At 41.1% G+C, this 22,652-nt stretch overlaps 1 protein-coding gene across 1 annotated transcript in view; it reads left to right on the plus strand.

The window, feature by feature from the left end:
• The window catches only part of LOC137370304 (collagen alpha-1(XXI) chain-like), a 155,462-nt gene that overhangs the window by 30,218 nt on the left and 102,592 nt on the right, over positions 1-22,652 (plus strand). The window contains exons 9-10 of the mRNA XM_068032684.1: positions 1,453-1,506; positions 4,756-4,809. Coding sequence (XP_067888785.1) covers positions 1,453-1,506; positions 4,756-4,809 — 108 coding nt within the window. The remainder of the gene's footprint in view (positions 1-1,452; positions 1,507-4,755; positions 4,810-22,652) is intronic.

A 22,652-nucleotide genomic window follows, 5' to 3' on the forward strand; every position in this document is an offset into this window, starting at 1 on the left:
TTAAGATGCCTACTTTTAGCTCAAGTAAACCTACCTGCCAGAGAATTCACGTTGATCTTACAGTGGAGTAAAGTTGCTGCTGAAATTTTACAAAGTAATCCAAATACAAGTGCTCCATCTGAAATATGTCAAGCCTCCCATATTGGCTGTTGATGCACAGAAACATTATGGTGGTTACGCAATTATTTAAAGCAACTAATGGATCTCCCATAGGAACAGGAGTAGGCCACCAAGGCCCTGGAGCCTGTTCTGCCATTCACTTAGACATGGCTGATTTGTATCTTAAATCCATCTAGCCGTCTTTACTCCATTAAAATCTGTCAATGTCAGTTTTAAAGTTTTTATTTGACGTAGCCTCAACAGCTTTTAGGGGAATGGGTTTCAGATTTCCACTACCCCTTGTGTGGAAAATTTCCGGACATCACCTTGAGCTGTCTAACTCTAACTCTTAATTTTGTCGGTTATACCTCTTGTTCTGGACTCCCCCCAGCTGCGGAAATAGTTGCTCTCTATCTACCCATGATGCTGCCCATGGAAAGCCATGACAAAGCAAATTTCCTTCAGTGTATTAGTGATACTGTCGGTATAGGTATGGGAATCTATCTGGAGCTTATGAAGTGGTAGAAAAAGGCAGGTGCAGGCATTGACAGACTGTGTCACAGGTAGCTTTATAATGAGATGTACCTACAGGCATGACATACAGGTAATGCCCAAATAAGGTGTGTGTATCCATGCATTGCAAATTTAACATATCCTAGATAGATGTGTAGAGGCAGTATGAATCCCCTTGGAATGCAATGAACTAAACTCCAGCAGAACTACTGTTCAACTTACCTGTTACAATAGCACAACTGTTCAACTCACTTGATTTCATTTTGAAATCTAATAACAGTCAACTTTTCAATCCTGATAAAACATCCCATCCTGCCCTTCCACTTCCCACCCCCCTCCTAGTTTTTTTTGGGGAGCCATAATCTGTGAATGTTCTCAATGGCAACTCGTAACTCAGAGGTTCAAGATAATTGCGTGTTCCCCAGGCTTACTTGTATTCATGTAATTCTGCAAGATTTTTACCAGACTGGACAGAACACTAAAGAAAAACCAGTATTGTCTTGCTTTGCTGTAACTGTTAAAATAATGGGTGTCATCAGATTCCTTACCTTCTAAAACCAATCACTGTGTGACCATAATGGGTGAAATTTAGAAAACACCAGCTGTATTTAACATAGTAACACATTCCGAGGTCCATCACGGGAGCGTTATCAGACAAAATTTGGCACCGAGGCACATAAAGTAACATTGGCCAAAGAGGTAGGCAGCTTGATTTTATTCGTTACGCAGTTTTCTATAGTAGCTTTTCAGTGTGCATCTAATCATGTAATTCAACTACTCTTACACTTGTGTGCCTCAGAAGAATGTCTTATTCTTAATTATGAATCAATTCCATTACAGGGTAGTAGAGGCGAAAAAGGAAATCCTGGCTCTCCTGGACAGTATGGCCCTTTGGTAAGGGAGTTTAAATACCTGAGTGCTTTTCATTTAATAAAAGGAGTGCTCAATTTGTAAAACTTTCATATTTTTTTAACTCGCAATTTTGATATTAATCAAGATATTTTTACTGAAACTTGTTGACATAAAGTTATAATTGCTGCAAGCCAAAGTGTTTTCACTGGCATTCCAGAAAGTATACAGTTAATGTCATCAACAAGGTCACAAGACTGTTAATGGGAACTGGAGTTGGCCATTCAGCCCCTCGAGCCTGTTCTGCCATTCATGGTTGATCTGTATCCTAATTCAACTGACCTGCCTTAGCTCCAGAATCTTTTTATACCCTTGTCGAGCGAATATTAAGCTCCGATTTAAAATTATTAATTGAGCTAGCACTATTGCTTTTAGTGGGAGGGAATTCCACACTTCTACCACCCTTTGCATGAAGAGGTTTTTCCTAACTTCTCTCCTGAATGGCCTGACTCTGATTTTAAAGGTTATGGCCAGAATTTTACGCCCCACCTTCCAAAGAGTGGGCTGGTGGTGGGGGGCATAAAATGGAGTGGGAGGCTTGGGGGGGGGGGGGGGGCCCTTCCTGACCCGCTCCTGCCTCCGCCACCATTTTACGCGGGGCGGTGGTGGCGAGAAAAGGCCCGTCTGCCCCAGGCCAATCAAGGCCCTTAAGGGCCAATTAATGGCCACTTAAGGGCCTCCAACTGCCACCACAGGGATTTTACCATTGGCAGCGGGTGGCCCAGGCCTGAGAAAAGCCGCCTGATAGAAGTAGGTGGCCTTCTGACGGCCTGGGGTGGGGTGGGGGGGCGGGTGTGGTGCCCTCCTGCTCAGGCCTTTAATTGGTCTTAGGCGGGACTTCCACCTCATTGAGCAGGAAGTCCCACCAATGGAGCTGCCAGCCAATCAGTAGGCTGTGAGCCACACAAATTAGCAGTGTGGTTTGCAGGCCCAGTGGAGGCGGGCTTGCCCCAGTTTTCCAGCCAGTGGGTGGACCACTCTTCCACGTTAAATTCCGGCCTTGTGCCCCGGTGGCCAGAAATGCAATAGTACTCCAGTTCTGGTGTGACCAGCCCACTGTACAATTTGATCGTGCCTTCCTCTGACTTATATTTTACTGTATAGCTGTGTAGTTCAACATTCTATTGGCTTTGTTGATTGCTGCTCTGCATTGATTAAATGTACTGACCATTGAGTCTGCGAAGATGTTTTCGATTTCAATGACACCGCACATTATCGAAATCTTGGAGGGGGCGGGGTTACCATTGACCAGCAGCTTAACTGGACCAGCCTTATCAATACTGTGGCTACAAGAACAGGGAACAGGTTACTATACTGTAACGAATAGGTCAGCTCCTGACGCTTTACAACTTCACTTACAAGACTCAAGTCATGAGTGTGATGGAATACACACCACTTTCCTGAATGGCTGCAGCCACAACATCACTCAAGAAGCCTGACAATATCCAGGACAAAGCACTCTGCTTGACTGGTACCCCTTCCAATAACTCATTACCCCTGCCCCCTTCCACCAAAGTGCTTTATGGCTGCAGTATGCACTATCTACAGGATTAACTGCAACAACTTGCCAAGCTGACTTCAAAAGCATTTCCCTGCCTTTTAGCCTCTTAACATCAAGGTGGACAAGGGCAGCAACATCATTGGAACAGTTTTCAAGCTTCAAGTTCCCCTGTAGTCACCCACCATCCTAATCCATTTCTTCACTGTCCTTGGGTCAGAATCCTGGAATTCCCTACCTAACATCACAAGGACTTCAGCAGTTCAACTGTTTTCCGCTTACAGATTCCCAGGAAAAGTTTTCTAACTGAACTTTGAGGCCATGTTAAGAGAGGTGGGGCTTTCTGTGATTAACTTGGGTCACAGCCACTCAGCAAGATCTCAATAATTCAACTTCACCTTCCATTTAAGTTTAAATGACTTCGAAAAACAAACTGAAATAATTTTCAACTTTTCCTCTGATAATCTTTGTTTTCCTTTTCCATAGAAACCGCAAGTGCTGTTAATCACAGCTGTGGTCTAGCTGTCTGTGAGCAGTTTATGATACAAAAGCAGTAGTTGTTAGAATTTTGAATGTGGTAATTGGCTAAAATAATCTTGAGAATTGAATTTCCAGCTTGTTTCGACATTTTTGAAACAAAGAGACTCTTAAATTGTCACAGGATGAAATAATCCCTACTTACCTTTCTGCGTAGGCTTAACTTCAGAAACATGTTGATGCATGCTGGAAAATTCTGCCGATGGCACTTGCTCAGAATCCGTGGATGTGGTTGACTACTGCTTTTAATTAATTTAGGGATATATAGTTGGTCGAAGTCTAGGGACAGCCTTTAATTAAAAACTTTACCAAAAGTATTAAAAACGCAAGCACAATGTAATTGGGAAATGTACTCATGCTATCATGAAATATGCAATTTCTGATCTGATTTTGGACTTGTAGTTGCTGATAAAGTCAAAAACATTTTCAAAAGTATTATATGTGATTTGATTAGTTATCTTTCTCCTTTATCCTTCAGTTTTTTTTAACTCTCCTGACTGGTGTTTCAGAATTTGTTGTCCTAAATCCTTCGTATTTTCTTTTGGGCAGTTTTCAAGCTTTTTTTTGCTTTAGACTTGTACTTTCACTGCATCTTTTGTTCTAATTTATTTCTCCTTTACTTTCAGCCAGCCAATAATAGGTGAAAATGAAAGTATAGCACTAGTTGTTGTGTTCTAGAAACAAGATGTTTAATATGTTACAGGTTACTGTACTACAATTTTGGTGGTAACATGGTGTTAGAATGTGGAACTCGCTACCACAAGGAGTAGTTGAGGTGACTAGCATAGATACAGTTAAGTGGAAGCTAGATAAATACATGGCAGAGAAAGGAATCGAGGTATATGTTGATGGGGTTAGATGAAGAAGGGATGGTGGATGCTCATGTGGAGCATAAACACTGGCTTGGACCTGTTAGGCCGAATGGCCTGTGTCTGTGCCCTAAATATTATGCAAGACTATATAAGATTAAGTTGAAAAAAAAAAATCTGAGTATAAAACATACAACAACAACTTATATAGTACCTTTAACATAATAAAACGTCCCAAGGCACTTCACGGGAACATTATAAAACAAGATATGACACCCAGTCACATGAGATATTAGGTCAGATGACCAAAAGCTTGGTCAAAGAGATAGGTCATCATTTCATTATGCCTAAGTACTTTGACAATGAATCTTTTATTTTACCTGCTTTCAGGGAGAACCTGGAATTCCAGGAAGAAATGGCTTTCCAGGACGACCAGGTTTAAAGGTAGGGAATGTTTTATATTATCCTATAAATGTTGTGTTGATACAGTCAAACTGAGGCTGGATAACTAGTCCCAGTTTAGAATTACAATCTGCAGCTTCCATTTGGTCCAATTATATACAATTCCTGCTCCAAACCAAACATTTCTCGGCAGGTTAGCCACTTGTTTATGCGAATTGAACTGGAACCTTCCTCAGGGCAGGACAGGTGTCTAGGTTAATAAGATATGTGTATTGGTCTTTCACAGGAGCCTTTAAAGTCTATTTAAAATAAATGGACTGTACTTTGGAAACTAAAGAACTATGTCGAAAGGTATTTTGCAAAACTGAAGTGTAAGCACATGTGGCATGTTGTCTACAGTGTGGTGTAGCTGAGTGTCAACAAAATACCAACTACCCTACTGAAAGAAAATTTAAAGAGCAAGTGCTCTAGCATTGATGTTCCTCTCGCACCCATGTTTAATTAATATCATAATTGGGCGTTGCAGTATTGGATTGAGTTGTATATATCCAGCTGGTACCTCCAATAATCCTTTGATGTTTGCTTCCATGAGGAAACAGTCTTATTTATATTTGTAAGTGAGCCAGAGCAAAATATGATTGTTGGCTGGCAGCAGACTCCAGATTTGTGGCTTCTCGTTTGGATCAAGGAACTCCATAACATGGTTTTTGGCAAGAAAATCATATTTTTTTTCAAAGACTGAATATGTTGATTCTCTGACTTATTTGGAATATTGTGTGAATATTGTATTATATGTCAATGGTGAGAATGTGGAACTTGTAGGCGAATAGCATAGATGCATTTTGGAGAAGATGGTTAAGTACATGAGGGAGAAAGGAATAGAAGGATACGCAGATAGGAGTCAAAGAAGAACATGAGGCCCGTGTGGCACATGCACATCAGCATCGACTGGTCTGGCCGAATGGCCTGTTTCTGTGCTGTATACTATGTAGTCAGTTAATTTTTCTTCTCCAGCTTAATAAGGTCAGGTTATAGTTGCTTTAATGTTTTCTACTGTTCGTAACAATGATCCTGGTTTCTCATTATAATGTGGGATTGTAATAAGGTTATCAAGATATTTGTGACCTTTACTTTATAACTATAGAACAACACAATTTGTTATGATATAACACCTTTACTTGGATCAGAAATGTGTTTAATTCAATTTCACCATGCCCTTTTTTGACACCCTGGATGGGATAGCATTAGAAAAGAGAGAAAAGTAGATTGTGAGACTTACTGCTACCTCACTACCTCAGACACAATTTTCTTCTCCCTGCCACTCCTACAACTGCCTTTGGCTGCCCCTTCCATCATTACAGCATGAAAAGTGCAAAGTGGAGGTAGAGCCCCAACACATTTTTCTGGTGTCTTCCCAAGTTACTGCCTCTTCCAGTAGTTGGCAGTAATCCCTGGGAAATAGCAATACTGAGACCCCCATACCCCCCTCCCCCACCCAGCCTTGTATTGGCCTCCTCTCCCTCCAAGCTAACCCGCTGATAATCTAGCTGAGTGGGCTGTTCTGTCCCTTCAAATGCCCATCTGCCTCTTCTGGTGATGTAGAAGCAGTCCTGCTGAAGTACTGCTGTGATTTTGTGGATTTGACATTGGAAGGCTCCCTCTTGCTGGTCGAAATCCAGCATGCATGATTGATGAACCATGAAATGGAGTCAGGGTTGTGGTGAATTTAACCAGCTTGGGGAAAAGAAATACCTTCCCAGCATCAACTATGGTTTTTTAGATTGACTTTAAATTTCTGATCACTATTGTTGGATCTCTTGGCAGTAGCAAGATGTATTAAATTGGGCAGGGCCTTCTGTAATGAAGAGATGAAGTTACCTATGTAGAAGTCAGATGATTCAACCAGAAATGGTACATAAGTACCTTTGTCTTGGTGTCCTGTAACCTGAGGTATCCTGGATCTCCCACATTACACAGACTCTGCCCATCAAAAGCTATAGCTTTTCCCTTCTGTATGAAATTAAATTATTTTCTCTTAAAATTCATTGGAGATTTCCAGGCTTATATCTTTGCAATTTAAAAAATAAAGGGATTTATTAAATATGTAGCAATTGTCATGAACATGTGCAATGCCAAATGATGATTTTTTTAATCCATCAGTTGGAAACCTGAATTAGACTTTTAAAAAACAGGAGACAAAGAACTGATAAAGGATCACTGCTAGCAGCTAAAATGGCCACCACAATTTGCATTTAAATACCTTACATTCCAAGGTATCGAGGTGGAGACGAATGTCTGGTTATTCCTCATCCAGAACAATGGTGAGAACTTTGAATGGGTTACATGGTCCTTCCTTCATTAACAAGACATTAAAGGCAATCTTGGAACATTAACTGGTGGAGACAAGCCACTCAAAGGGTAACAAAGGGAACAATGGGACCTGAGAGATTGGAATTCTTCAACATGATCCAATTAATTTACAAAAGAGAGAGTACAGTGCGCCATCATGTGACGGACTTTCCATCTGTGTGAAACTAGTTGCCCCTTCTCTCTATAGACAGACAAGCACCTGAGTTTGATCAATGAAGAACCCAAGTGGGGGACTCCCTCTCTCTCTCTCCAGGCAACCTTGCAAGTTCGAACCCTGCCTGCTGGCTGCAAAACATCCAAGTCTATCATTGCTGCAGACAGAGACCCTGGGAAGAAAACCATCTGCATCACTGTCTCCAAGAAAACCTTGAACCAGTTGGCCACTTCTACCAGCCAGAAACCTCAGGACCACAAGTTCAATTGGAAGACAACTGAATTACCAGACTCCACAGACTATATATTCTTTTTTTATTGATCCGGACTCTAATCCAACCAATATATTTTTCTTCACTCTGTAACTTATTTGTGTGTACGTGATTCTCGTGTGTGTATGTGCGTGAAAGTTTGAGCATAATTTATTGTTTTACTTAGATCGGGTTTTGGTTTTAAGTACAATAAACTAACCTCTTTCTTGTTTAAACTCAAGAAAACTGATCCATTTGGTTCTTGTATGATCATAGCACATAAAGGGTTAAACACTCACTGAATTGTTAAGCGTATCCACTGTTTAAAAGAAACAAACCCTGTTGCGGTTAAACAAGGAGAGGGACAAGAGGGGAGCCTTTTGACCCCTCCTCACTTGATTGTAACACAATGTACCTCCTCTCTCTCCCTCAGAAAGGAAACAAGTACTGTCTCAATTAATCTTACTCCACTCTGCAAGAGCATACACAAGGACACAAGAAATAGGAGTAGCAGTAGACCATGTGGCCCATTGAGTCTGCTTCGCCATTCAAAACTATCATGGCTGATCTTAGAATTCAACTCCACTTTCCTGCCCGCTCGCCACACCCCTTGATTCCCTGAGAGACCAAAAATCTATCTATCCCAGCCTTAGATGTATTCAATGATGGAGCATCCACAAACCTCTGGGTAGAGAATTCCAAAAATTCACAACCCTTTGAGTGAAGTAATTTCTCCCCATCTCAGTCCTAAATGATTAGCCCCTTATCCTGAAACTGTGTCCCATGTTTTAGATTCCTCTACTGTGGAAATAATCACTCAGTGTCTACCCTTTCCAGCCCCTTTAGAATTTTATATGTTTCAATGAGATCAGCTCTCATTCTTCTAAACTCCAGAGAATACAGGTCCAATTTACTTAGTCTCTCATCATAGGACAACCCGCTCATGCCAGGGACCAATCTAGTGAACCTTCACTGCACTGCCTCCAATGCAAATACAGGGTGGCACAGTGGCGCAGTGGTTAGCACCGCAGCCTCACAGCTCCAGCGACCCGGGTTCAATTCTGGGTACTGCCTGTGTGGAGTTTGCAAGTTCTCCCTGTGTCTGCGTGGGTTTTCTCCGGGTGCTCTGGTTTCCTCCCACAGCCAAAACATTTGCAGGTTGATAGGTAAATTGGCCATTATAAATTGCCCCTAGTATAGGTAGGTGGTAGGGGAATATAGGGACAGGTGAGGATGTGGTAGGAATATGGGATTAGTGTAGGATTAGTATAAATGGGTGGTTAATGGTCAGCACAGACTCGGTGGGCCAAAGGGCCTGTTTCAGTGCTGTACCTCTAAATCTAAAATCCTTTCTTAAACTTGGAGACCAAAAGTGCAGACAGTATTCCAGATGTGGTCTCACCTTTGTAATTTGGAAGTAACTCAAAAATAAGTTTTAAATGCTGCTCCTCAAAAATTGAATGAAAACAAATCTCTTCCAGCTGTTATTGTATAATTATAATTATTATAAATTCAATCAACCCATTTAAAAGCCTCAAGGCAAAAACACAACTGGTGATAGACCCTGCAATCTCAGGTACTCCCATACATCCAAGTACTGAACTTAATGAAAGTTAAGTACTTTTCAGAGAAATTTCTAGAGATATAAATATTATTGACATATTTTTCAGTACCAACTTATTTTAAGTAACTAAAGGGATAAATCTAATTTAATCTGTCTCACAAGAATATTTCTATTGCAGTGAAACAAAGACCAGCAGAAGGCATAATGCAAAATCTTTTGTGACCATGGGGCAAAATTTCCTTGGAGCCTCTTCACCTCTGCTGGTGTAACTTTGGCAGCAACCCGGTTTACATACAGGATACAACTGTAGGTTTCTTCTCCAAGCATTAAATGGTGGTTGTGTTTCCTGCAGAACCAGTCTTGCCCCTCCACATTAATTTTCCTGTGCCATATTTATGCCTGGCTCTTCCGCCCCACTTCCCAATTCTTGGCAAAATCGGATAAAGATATAAAATTCATTTTGGAACTTTAGGAAGGCTAAAACCATATTAGTTGCCATATGTTGTCACTTACCAGTAAATGCACACAGCCCTTTAATTTGGGCTTGATGACCAGATTTTCTGCATTCCCCATTACGACTATTTCCTTGCACAAGGGCAAAACTGCAGAGGCAGCAGAAATCCTTGTACAAACGAATTGATCATGCAAAAGGGATGGGCAATAAATGCTGTCCTAGCCAGCAATGCCCACATCCCATGAACGAATATATAAAATAAAATCGGGAGCATCAGTCCACTGTGTTGCTGGTTAGCTTTGCTCAGCATCTAGGCAAACAAGTCTAAATTGTGCTGGTAATGAAAAGTTGCCTTTCTGATTCCTTGGCCGGGATTTTATGGGCCCCCAAGGAGGGATAAGAGGTGGGGGCGGGGCACGGAGAATCGCAAAGGGTGGGATGGGGATGGGGAGAGGGGGAGGGTCCGTCGCCTCCCTGTTGCCCAGCGATCTTCCTGGGGGCAGGATAGGTCAACAATGGCCTTCCCACCCAGGGGCCAATTTGTGAACCTTTGGAATTCTCTACCCCTGAGTGGATGCTCAGTCATTACCTATATTCAAGGCTGAGATCGATAGATTTTTGGAGACTAAGGAAATCATGGGATGTAAGGGTAGAGCAGGAATGTGGAGCTGAGGTAGAAGATAAGCCATGACCTTGTGGAATGGCGGAGCAGGCTCGAAGGGCTGTATGACCTACTTCTCTTATTTCTTCTGTCCTTATGCTCATCTGATCTTCAAATCCTTCTTTATGACCCTTCAATATTGCTAAATTAAAATCTATGGATCTCTTGTGGTATCTCTAATCTACTTTTCTATTATCTTCCTGCATCCTCCAATATTAAGCATTTTGAGACCTACATGTTACATCTGCAAGTGTCAAGTAGTCAGAAGCAACATCACAATTAATACATCCAGTTGAACATGAACACAATGTCAAGGGCCCTGAGGTGGGTTACGTGCCGCAGACTTTCCAGCTTCTGACCTGCTCTTGTAGCCACAGTATTGATGTGGTTGCTCCAGTTCAGTTTCTGGTCAATGGTAACCCCCAGGATGTTGATAGTGGGGAATTCAGCGATGGTAATGCCATAGAATGTCAAGGGAGATGGTTAGATTCTCTCTTGTTGGAGATGGTAATTGCCTGGCACTTGTGTGGCGTGAATGTTACTTGCCACTTATTAGCCCAAGCCTGGACGTTGGCCAGGTCTTGCTGCATATGGATACAGACTGCCTCTGTATCTGAGGAGTTGAGAATGGTACTGAACATCGTACATCATCCCCACTCTGACCTTATATTAAATTATCACAGTTACAGTTAATTGGTGAAAGGCTTGTATGTTTTTTTAAAATTTACCCACTGCTCTTCTACCCCTTCCCTACCCCACCTGAATATTTAAGGGACAAAAACAAAAGTTGCCAATCATGCAACATGCATCACCAAAATTTTCTTCTGCTGTGAAAGTTCAACACCTTTATAACAGTACCAGGAAGAAAATCTTTGAATAGTTTAATTTGCTTTGGCTCCAACCACTGTGTGTGCATACCTTTAAGGAGTGTGGCTACAAGATCATGTTAGTCATGATGTAACACACCACACGATTCTGAGTGTTTAGCAATCTTGAAGAAAGACCTGTACAGTGAACATCTCAATGTACTGGCTGCTATACCAGTACTCAATAAAGCACCCACAGAATTGCATAATTGATCCCATCTGGATTGGTCAGTCTTTGTGTACAGTCCATACAAACAGCAAAAGTGGAAGTAGTGGAAGGTCTGACCATCATTTTCCAGTCCTCACTGGATACAGGTGTAGTGCTGGAGGATTGGAGAATTGCTAACCTCTGTTTAAAAAGGGATAGACTGAATAATTACAAGCCAGTCAGTCTAACTCCAGTCAACAAAAACAAGAAATGCTGGAATCACTCAGCAGTCTAACTCCAGTAGTGGGCAAATTATTGGAATCAATTCTGAGAGACAGGATAAACTGTCACATAGAAAGGCACCGATTAATCAAGGATAGTCAGCATGGATTTGTTAAGGGAAGATCTTGTCTGACCAACTTGATCAAATTTTTTGAAGAAGGAATAAGGAAGATAGGTGAGGGTAGTGCAGTTGATGCAGTCTCCATGGATTTTAGCAAGACTTTTGATAAGGTCCCACATGGCCGACTGGTTAAAAAAATAAAATCCCATGGGATCCAGGGAATTGCAGCAAGGTGGATACAAAATTGGCTCAGTGGCAGGAAACAAAGGGCAATTGTTGACAGGTGTTTTTGCGATTGGAGGGCTGTTTCCAGTGGTGTTCCGCAGGGCTCTGGGTTCCCTGCTTTCTGTGACATACATTAAAGATTTGGACGTAAATGTAGGGGGCATGATCAAGAAGTTTGCAGATGACACAAAGATTGGCCGTGTGGTAGATAGTGAGGAGGATAGCTGTAGGCTACAGAAAGATATTGATGGTCTGGACAGAAGGGCAGAAAATTGGCAAATGGAATTCAACCCAGAGAAGTGTGAGGTGATGCATTTGGGGAGGTCAAACAAGGCAAAGGAGTACATGATTAATGGGAAAATACTGAGAAGTGTAGAGGAAGTGAGGGACCTTGGAGTGAATGTCCACAGATCCCTGAAGGTAGTAGGACAGGTCGATAAAGTGGTTAAGGCGGCATATGGAATCCTTTCCTTTATTAGCCTGGATTTAGAATATAAGAGCAGGGAGGTTATGCTGGAACTGTCTAACTCATTAGTTAGGCCACAACTTGAGTACTGTGTACAGTTCTGGTCACCTCATTACAGAAAGGATGTAATTGCACCAAAGAGGGTACAGAGATTTAGGAGGATGTTGCTGGGACTGGAAAAATGCAGCTATGAGGAAAGATTGGATAGGGTGGGGTTGTTCTCCTTGGAACAGAGAAGGCTGAGGGGAGATGTGATTGAAATGTACAAAATTGTGAGGGGCCTGGATAGAGTGGAGGTAAAGGGCCTAGCCATCTTAGCAGAGAGGTCAGTGACTAGGGGGCACAGATTTAAAGTGATTGGTAGAAAGATTAGAGGGGAGATAAGGAAAACATTTTTCACTCAGAGGGTGGTGGGGCTCTGGAACTCAGTGCCTGAAAGGGTAGTTGAGGCAGAAACCCTCAACTCATTCAAAACGAGTCTGGATATGCACCTCAAGTGCCGTAATCTGCAGGGCTACGGACCTGGAAGGTGGGTGGATCGTTTTTCGGCCAGTACAGGCTCCATGGGCCAAGTGGCCTCTTTCTGTGCGGTAAACTTTCTATGATTCTAACACAGAGGTTCAAGGAACATGCAACACTACCAATAGTTCCAAAAATTATCACTGGTAGTATATGGAAGAAAAGAAACCTGTATCAGAGTGATCAAATCATTTGTAGCAAGAGCTGTGCCTCTGCAGGAAATAATTCCAAATACAGGACAGAGTGTCAGGAGCATCAGTTAAACAATTACGTTGGCACATTGATCACTTCAGCAGATCACGGTGGCTATTAGGCACTACATCTTATAGAGCCTCCATCATCTCACAGTAGCCAGTCAGTTTCCAACAGCAAAGTTGCCTTTTGATGGTGTGCAGATTGTGACAAGCAAGACCACATGGCTAACAGATGTTTTGATTATACTGACACTTAATAATGTCATCACGTTATGCAGCAAGAAACCAGGGATTTAAAAACTTAGGGATATGTTACTTAAAGGGGACATAACTCTGCTCTTTGTCTTGTTTCAATTTACTGAATGTTTTAAATCCCACACAGCTGCTGACAAGATAATTCATTTTGGCACAGTGGCTTGCTTGGGGCACTGATGAATTATCCAGTCACTTATGTCAGCATAACAAATATGTCAGCAGTATGACCCGGGTGCACCAAACTTCAATAATCTGTCTCCCAATTCGCGATAAAAATACAACTTTCTGAAGAGGTTTTCGGCCAGTCTGAATTTTTATTGCTCTGCATTCTCACTCTGTGTGAATGGTGGATTGGGGATGTATGTGAAAGTAGCTAAGTTTATTAGTCAACGCAAAAATGGATGAGAAATCATTTATAAAGTATGGGGAAAGCATTCAAAAGGTTAAACTTAGAGAATATATGAGAGAGATTCAGTAAGGAAGAGGTAATAAAGAAAAAAGAAAGAAGAGAGGTGGAGAGAAATTGTGCAGTGAAAGGCTAGTGGTGGAGTAGTGAGACACAGAAGTCAGTTGAGTATGGAGCTTAGTCTCGTTGGGACTTCCATTTGCTTCATTTTAGCTGATCAATACAAGGAACTGTTTGAACCTTGTTTATTTGGTACCTTATTGTGGCCTGAACTGAGCCAGTAATAGTTTAATTAATTGACTACATAAGTAACATGATTAGCTCTGCTCTTCTGTAGTGCCTGTGGCAATTTGGCTATTAAGTAAGTTAAGATGGTCATTGCTGGCAGAGGTATAAATTTGATTTTACCAGCTAGATCCATGTCTTGAGCAGCAAGATACAAGTGTGAAAGGTCGGGAAACTGCGGAGTTTAGTCTCAATGGGAATTCAGCCTGGAGGTGAAGCTGACAAAGTTTCCGCCTGCCCCTATGTTCTCTCCCTGACCCTGGTCCATATCCTGGGATCAGAGCCATTGAAATATACAGAGTGAGCATTGAGGAGTTGTTAGGGCACCTGCGTTCAGTGGCAGGGAAGAGAATTGGTGCAGCCTGTAGCCCCAGCAGCACATTTAAAAAAGAAAGTTCAAGAACTCTTTGCTTTTTAAAACATGTCCGTATTCCTGATGCAGTCAGTCAGTCTGCAATCAATTACATTAGGGAAACTGGCCATTTAATCATTAGCCTCCATTTCCATGCTCCCACCGCCCAAAGCTCTTAGCAACACTTGTTGCCAGAGATGTACAGGCATCCCTTGTGCTCACTGTTATTAAGGTGGTGGAAAATACATTGTATAATGTAGTCCTATCATTTGCCTCTCGTTATATTAAGCTTGCCAATACTGGAAGTGCTGACTAGTTGAATGAATTATATACGGCATAAATGGAGCATTCCAGTATCTAGTGGAACAGTTCCCTTCCTTGCCTGCCCAGATTATGTTGCTGCCTTCCGGAGTATATGAGTTAAGTGGAGGTCATCTCATAAGTATGGAGCAGGAAAGCATTACTATGTGTGCATCTGTGTTACCTACTTGCCTGCTCTATTCAGCCAGAAACTCCAGCATCCACGCGCTGTAGTGGTGAGAGGGTTTGCCCTGATCTTCTCCCCATCCTATGCTTGAAATATACTCCTTAGCCCCACCCCCTCCCCACCTCTGGCTAAGGGAGCCGATTTAGAAAAAGTATTGCTACTTTCTTCATGGATCCATCACTTTCCTGGCCTGAGCCCACTTTTGTGTATATAGAGGTCAGTGCATCTCAACACACTCAGCATACTAAGCTCCAGACGTATATCAGGCTCCAACTAATGACGATGAAGGAAAAACTCCCAGTGTAGGTTGTGTCCTCCAGTGGCTCTGCAACTCTGATGGCATAGAATTGTAGAATCATAGAATGGTTACAGCACAGAAGGAGACCATTTGGCTCATCATGTTCATGCTGTCTCTCCGCAAGAGCAATTCAGCTAGTCCCACTTCCCCATGTTTTCCTCATATCCCTGCAAATTTTTTCTCTTCAGATAATTATCCAATTCCCTCTTGAATATCACGATTGAATCTGCCAGCATCACACTCTCGGGTAATGCATTCCAGATCCTAGCCTCTCCTTCTTTGGCCTCCTTGTCTCGAGAGACAATGGGTATGTACCTAGAGGTGGTCAGTGGTTTGTGGAGCAGCGCCTGGAGTGGCTATATAGGCCAATTCTAGAGTGACAGACTCTTCCACAGGCACTGCAGCTAAAATTTGCCTTCGGAGCTGTTACGAAGTTGGCTCTCTCCTTACACTTCTGTCTTTTTTCCTGCCAACTGCTAAGTCTCTTCGACTCGCCACTCTTTAGCCCCACCTTTATGGCTGTCCGCCAGCTCTGGCAATCACTGGCAACTGACTCCCACGACTTGTGATCAATGTCACAGGACTTCATGTCGCATTTGCAGACGTCTTTAAAGCGGAGACATGGATGACTGGTGGGTCTGATACCAGTGACGAGCTCGCTGTACAATGCGTCCTTGGGGATCCTGCCATCTTCCATGCGGCTCACATGGCCAAGCCATCTCAAGTGCCGCTGGCTCAATATAGTGTATATGCTGGGGATGTTGGCTGCCTCGAGGACTTCTGCGTTGGAGATACAGTCCTGCCACCTGATGCCAAGAATTCTCCGGAGGCAGTGAAGATGGAATGAGTTGAGACGTCGCTCTTGGCTGACATACGTTGTCCAGGCCTCGCTGCCGTAGAGCAAGGTACTAAGGACACAGGCTTGAAACACTCGGACTTTTGTGTTCCGTGTCAGTGCGCTATTTTCCCACACCCTCTTGGCCAGTCTGGACATAGCAGTGGACGCCTTTCCCATGTGCTTGTTGATTTTTGCATTGAGAGATAGGTTACTGGTGATAGTTGTGCCTAGGTAGGTGAACTCTTGAACCACTTCCAGAGCGTGATCACCAATATTGATGGATGGAGCATTTCTGACGTCCTAACCACTCGCTGTGGAAAAAGGATTTTCCTCGTATGCCTTTGTAAGGGGCCAACAGAAGTTACAAGGCAAAAAGTCATCAGGGCCCCAATGAAGGCAATTTGAAAACTCCGAATGAGTTTCAGAAATCTTGAAATAACCATTTATTTTAGTTTCAATGGGTCTAAAGTTGGTCAATAATAAGAAGAAAGAGCTTCCATTTATAAAATGTCTTTCATATCCTTGGGATGTTTTAAAACACTTCACAGCTAAATATGTATTTTTGAAACATAGTCACTGTTGTAATGTAAGCAATGTTAATGGAGCATGTGACCTCTGTTTGATGGGAGGCTTTAATTTTCCTGGAATTCAGTGGCACGATGGTTTACCCTGTAGTTGGACGTGCAGCTGAAAGATTTGTTGAAAATATACAAAACTGTTCCCTGACCCGGAACATCAAAGAGGAAAAACAGAGGTAAACAAATGCTAGATCTGGTGTTTCGTAGCGAGCCTAACCCGGTATCAGGCCTCCATGTGGGAGAATACTTATGCAACAGTGGCATAAGTACCAGTTTCAATTGGTACTGCAAAAATCTACAATTAACTCCCAATTACAAAGGGCCAACTTTACTAAAATAGCAGAAGATTTGGAACAGGTTCATTGGCTAACCCTACTGAGCAGGGATGTTTAGAATATAAATGGAAAGTTTGTAAGAATAAAATAAAGTATTTTGAAAACATGTATGTGCGCAAAGTCAAAAGAAGGGGGTGTGCTAATATACAGACAAATAAGATGAAAACAAAAATGTTTCTACAAACTAAAGTCATATAATACTCAACAAAACTAAGATAGATATGGGAACAGCCAAAGAAAACTAAGGTTGCTACTGATCAGCTAAAAAGCTAATGGAAAAGAGGATCCGAGATAATTGTGTTGGTAATGGGAAAAACTTTTCCAGCTATTGGAAGAGTCGGAGAACTGTCAAAGACTGCATTGGGCCATTGCGGATACACAGGGACAGGTTGCGATAGACTCATGGGACATGATGGCAATATTCAATGAGTATGTTACATTGGTCTTCACTCTTGAAGATGATGCTCAACTGTCAGAATTCAATGATGTTGTTAACAATAAAACTGTGAATAACATCAATGAATAGATTGTTTTAGGTCGAATCAGATGGGGCAGCCAGTCCACATGCTATCCACCCAAGGGTCCTTGGGGAGATGGTGAAGTGGTTTATAACTTTAACCCGTTATAGGGACTAAACCAAATCAGGAGTACATCCCTATGAATCTCTAATTAAGTTCAAACCAGAGAAATTCTTATAGACACTTATTTGGGTCCAAAGAATTGAACCAGTTTTCCCTCAAAGAAAGAAAACTAACAGAGAATATTAACATCTTTTGGATAACAAATTTTTAATAATTATGGCTAAATCATAAATAGTCCAGATATTATAAGAGTCTGGGAAACTCTCTTCAATATATATCTCTCCACTTAAAGAGAGACAGACAGGGGGTTCTTGTAGTTGTATACAGAATGCTACATGAGGCAATTTATTAAACTTTTATATTTTTATTAAAAAATTTAACATGCCATGCACTTTTAAGTGGATAAGTACATCACCATATCAAATATTACTAAGAGATGTAATATAGAATCCAAAAGTTTAACCTTGCTAATGCTACAGCAAAATATCTTAGAATAGCCATCAAAATTTAAAGTAAAATTTTACCATAAATTCCCCGAGTAAACCATAGGGTGAGAAATATTGTTTGAGCAAATCAACACTACTAAAATTTGCTTCAGAAACTCTCATGTTTATACTGTTTCTGAGATATCTGACCTTTTAACATATAGTTGTTACCTTTCTTGCTTTTAAAATCCATATTTGGGAATGTCATTAACATTTTTGCCTACAGGTTCAGCCAGTTCTCAATCCAGCCCAATTTTGCTGGAATTCCCCTGCTCTTGAAGTTATGAGCATTTATCTGGTCAAAATGTTTATAATTGTGTTTATTTGACATCTGTTTTTGTAAACACTTTTTAAATTTATTATTTTATTATCTATAATTGTGTTTTATGGTAGCTTGAACTTTCTTTGTGGGTTGATCTTCCTACAATTACCAACACCATCAATTAATTAAATTTATGGCTACCTTTTACTGATGTCACACAGGATTTTTCAATGTGTGTTTATCCTGCAAGTCCCTGGCAACAGAGACACTGAAATGGATTTTCCGACTTGCTTCTGGTTCACATTCTATTGTAACAGTGACCTTGAAAGACCTTGAAATTTTTAACTCTACCTTCTTAAAGGGGAATGTCAGTGAATCTTGAAAACTGACCATTTATTCAATCTTTAATTCTAAAAGGTATAATATATTAACTATAACCTGATTAAGCCTATTATACCTATATTCCATCACAATGGAGCAGGTAAGGTGCGAGCCCTGTGTCAGTATCTTTATGAGCTCACTGGAGTCAGGGACCGTTCCTTTATACTGGAAGGGGTTAATGTAGTTCCAATCTTTAACAAAGGAGGTAAGACAGATCTGGGTAACCATAGGCCCATTAGTTTGAGGTCAAGAATAGGGAAGATATTTGAGGGAATCATTAGGGATGTAATATATGATTACTTAGATGGAGATGAACATATTAGGGATGCCCAATATAGCTTCCAAATTGATTGTATTTTGGAAGCAATTTGCAAAATAGTGATGAAGGAAAGCCAGTAGACATTGTCTACCTTGACTTCCAAACATCTTTGGGTTAGGTGTCACATAGAAGGCTTCCCAACAAGATTGAAGCTTCAGATATTAGTGATAATCGATTGGGCTGGATTGAGAACTGGCTGAACCTGTAGGCAAAGAGTGGTTGTAGATGGATTTGGATTTGCTTGGAGATCAGTAGTGTTTCACAAGGATCAGTGTTAGGACTATTGCTGTTTATTATTTTTATTAATGATCCAAATGTAGATGTTGGAGGAACAATCTGCAAGTTTGCAGATGATACTAGGATATGTGTGAGAGTCAGGAGTCTGGTGATGGTAGACTAATACAAATGGATCCAGATGTGCTTGAGGGAATTGGGCTTGTGACTGGCAAATGATGTTTAACTTAGAAAAATGTAATGTTATGCATATGGGCAGAGTGAATGCTGGACAGGCATACAAGCATCAGAAGAAGTGCTGAAGCTGGTGGAGAATGAAAGAAATCTGGACGTTCTAGTGTATAGATCTCTAAAGGTTCATGACTGGTGCCATGAAGCAATAGCTGGGACGAATAAGGTGCTAGGGTGTATTTACAGGACACCTCATTATAAGACAAAGTATACCATGTGGACCTAGTACAAGACCTTGGTCAGACAGCAGTTGGAATACCATGTCTAGTTTTGGTCTCCTCACATGGTGTGTGATGTTGAGGCTTTAAAAAGGGTGCAGAAGAGGACCACAAGATTATAGAGTCATAAAATGACACAGCACAGAAGGAGGCCATTCAGCCCATTGTGTCTGTACCATTTCTTTGAAGAGCTATTAAATTAGTTCCACTGTCCTGCCCCTTTCCCTGCAAATATTTCCCCTTCAAGTATTTATCCAGTTCCCTTTTGTTTCCACCACCCTTTCAGGCAGTGCATTTCAGATCATCATAACTCGCTGCATAAGAGAATTTCTCCTTATGTTCCCGTTTGTTCTTTTGCAAATTACCATAAATCTGTTCCCTCTGGTTACCAACCTTTCTGCCATTGAGAACAGTTTCTCCATAATTCCTCTAACAAAACCATTTCACGTAGCTGAAGTCCTGCATCCCTGGTACCATTCCAGTAAATCTCCTCCCTAAGGCCTGAACACTCTTCCAAATTCCCAATTTGAAGTATCTTAGTTACCAAGATAAGATCAAAGAGCTGGGTCTCGATACTTGCGAGAAGTGTACACATGGAGATGATCTGATCAACGTTTCTAAAATGATGATGGGGTTAGATTGTGTTGGTGTAGACAGTTTCTTCCAACTAAATAGATTAGGGAAGACCAGAGGTTACAATCTGAAAGTACGTAAGGCCAGACCTAGGGTTAGATTTTTTGCGAATAGTGGACCTGTGGAACAGGCTGTGTGGTGAACGTTGATTCGCTGAATTCCTTCGAGTGAGAGTCGGACCCATTTCTGGCTGAGGCAGAGATAATTCCGTACAAAAAAAGTAGGTACTTTTTAACATTAATCGGGGCCAGAGTGGGCTTCTGAACTAGTTTTGATCACCTAAGGCGGGTTGGAGAAGAATTTTACAATTTTTTCCCCCATAATTGACCTGGATTTTTATCTGGTTTTGCGATTCTCCCAGGAAATTTACATGGCTTTTGGGTGGGATGAGAAGTGTACGTATTGTAATGACAAGGCATCACAATTGTGTGGGACAGGCTGGATGGATCAATGAGTCTTTTCCTGTCCGTCATTATTTATCTGTTCCTATGTGTTATATTTTAATATATCATTCTCATCTTGGCTTGTTTGCTAAATTCAGTCGAGCTGGATTTTAGAATCAAGTCCTTCCTTAGGGAGTTGATTACAGAGCTGCAGTTGGTTAAATGGATTGCTCTGGTACAAATGGGAGCATTGTGATAATGCTTTTTTCAGTGTAGTAGTAAACTAATTTCCCATGGGGATCCTAAAAAGACGTTAGGTCCCTTAATAATATATACAAGGAGCTATTATGCATGAATAATGAAGCTCACACTTCACAAGAACTAAGAATCCCATCAGGAAATGCACTACTGGAAATAGCAGATGCCACATATGAGTGGGGATTTGTCAACTTCAGTAATCACAATTTTCTACATGCATAACTGTAACTACTGCTGGCAGAACTGTTTCCACCAAGCGGGATTTCCATTCATCAACGGGCAAGGAATATGAAAGCCATAAAGCAGATGTTCCTTTTCCTGAACTTAGTAGCAGTTGCAGCAAAATGGAACACTTCCGTAAAGTAAGTGGAGCACACAGTCTGAAATCCCAGAAGAACTTCTGCTTTCATGCAATCACCCCGCTCCCCGTTAATATTCAGTTTCAAGGTACTTGTGCATCTTCAGATTTTCAGCAAAAGTTTAGTAGATATTATAAACTGTGGGTGCTCAGCAGTATTGTTGCAATGTAAAGTTAATGAACAGAGAGTGGAGCAAGTGGACCACTCGACTTTGCAAAAACCTGACTCATCAAATGCCCCACCTGAAGGACAGTGCGAATAGGCAGTGCTGGCGAATGAGGCCATGCTGGTTAAAACTGCGGAGGAGTCTGTAATTCATCAACAAGCTGAAGGAAGGATGTATATCTGTCAGAAGAACAGCCAGATTGAACAAATTGTGGGATGTGGGTTGCATCCAAGGAGGTCAGACTGCACAAAATTAGTACATTTAGTCAGCTTTGTAAATAACTGCTTTTAAGCCAGGCAATTGAAAATGAAGCAAATACAGCTTTTACTGGGAATAGGATGCTAGAATCTGTATGGCAGCTGTATTTTAATGATATTAAAAGTCAGATTTATTCAATTAGAACTTGGATACTTCCGATTACTTGCTGAAAAGTCCATTGTCATACAATCAAATATAAAGATTTTAATGCATAAGAATAAACATCACATTACCTAAATTACATCTTTTTGTTTAGCGGCATAGTATAACAGTGGATGTTACATTTCATTGAAACTGGATGAAGTTGCTGATACGATTTATAATTTTGAAGGATTTTTTTCAAGTACTTTCAGTACAAATAAGAATACAATTCAGAAACCGTAGTTAAAAAGATGGCTTTGAAGCAGCAACATAAGATATCTTGTAAAAGATACACTACTATACCATTATGGCCAATGGTAGGCAGAGATATTTGATTTTCAAATAATGATTTTGAAAAGTTATCAGCATTTTTGGCCGAATTGAAGACATTACTGAAAGATGCCAAACATAAAAATGTTCCAGTAATCCTATGCCTGTTGTAAATTCTAAGCTATTGCATGCTGAAAGATAAGTAAAGGGGGGAGGGGGAGGGGGGTTAGTTGAGTTGATTTGTAGGTAGAAATTTGAGATTATAGTTAAATCCCTTCCCAACCATAACAATTGTCTTAAGTTTTTCTATTTCATACCTCATTAGCAAGGCCTTTAATTATATGGTGGTTAAAAAGTAGTGTCATAGGTAGAAGGAAAATATTATCCATGCAAATTGCATATGTCTTTATATTACTTGTGAATCTCTAATGAAAGCACTCACAGTAAACAGATGATACACCATTCTTTAAGGATAAACATTTTACACCTTGTGTTACAAGTTTCAAGTGTGCCTTAGAAGTTCTGTTGGTTACAACGGTACAGGTCACGCCCATAAACAGTGTAAGCATTCTTATATATAAATACTATCTACATACTACCAAATATTTAATTGTATAATCATGTGACCAGGGGATATGACAATAGGTCCACCTCTTGT

This window comes from Heterodontus francisci, chromosome 5 (assembly GCF_036365525.1).
Source record: "Heterodontus francisci isolate sHetFra1 chromosome 5, sHetFra1.hap1, whole genome shotgun sequence".
NCBI lineage: Eukaryota > Metazoa > Chordata > Chondrichthyes > Heterodontiformes > Heterodontidae > Heterodontus > Heterodontus francisci.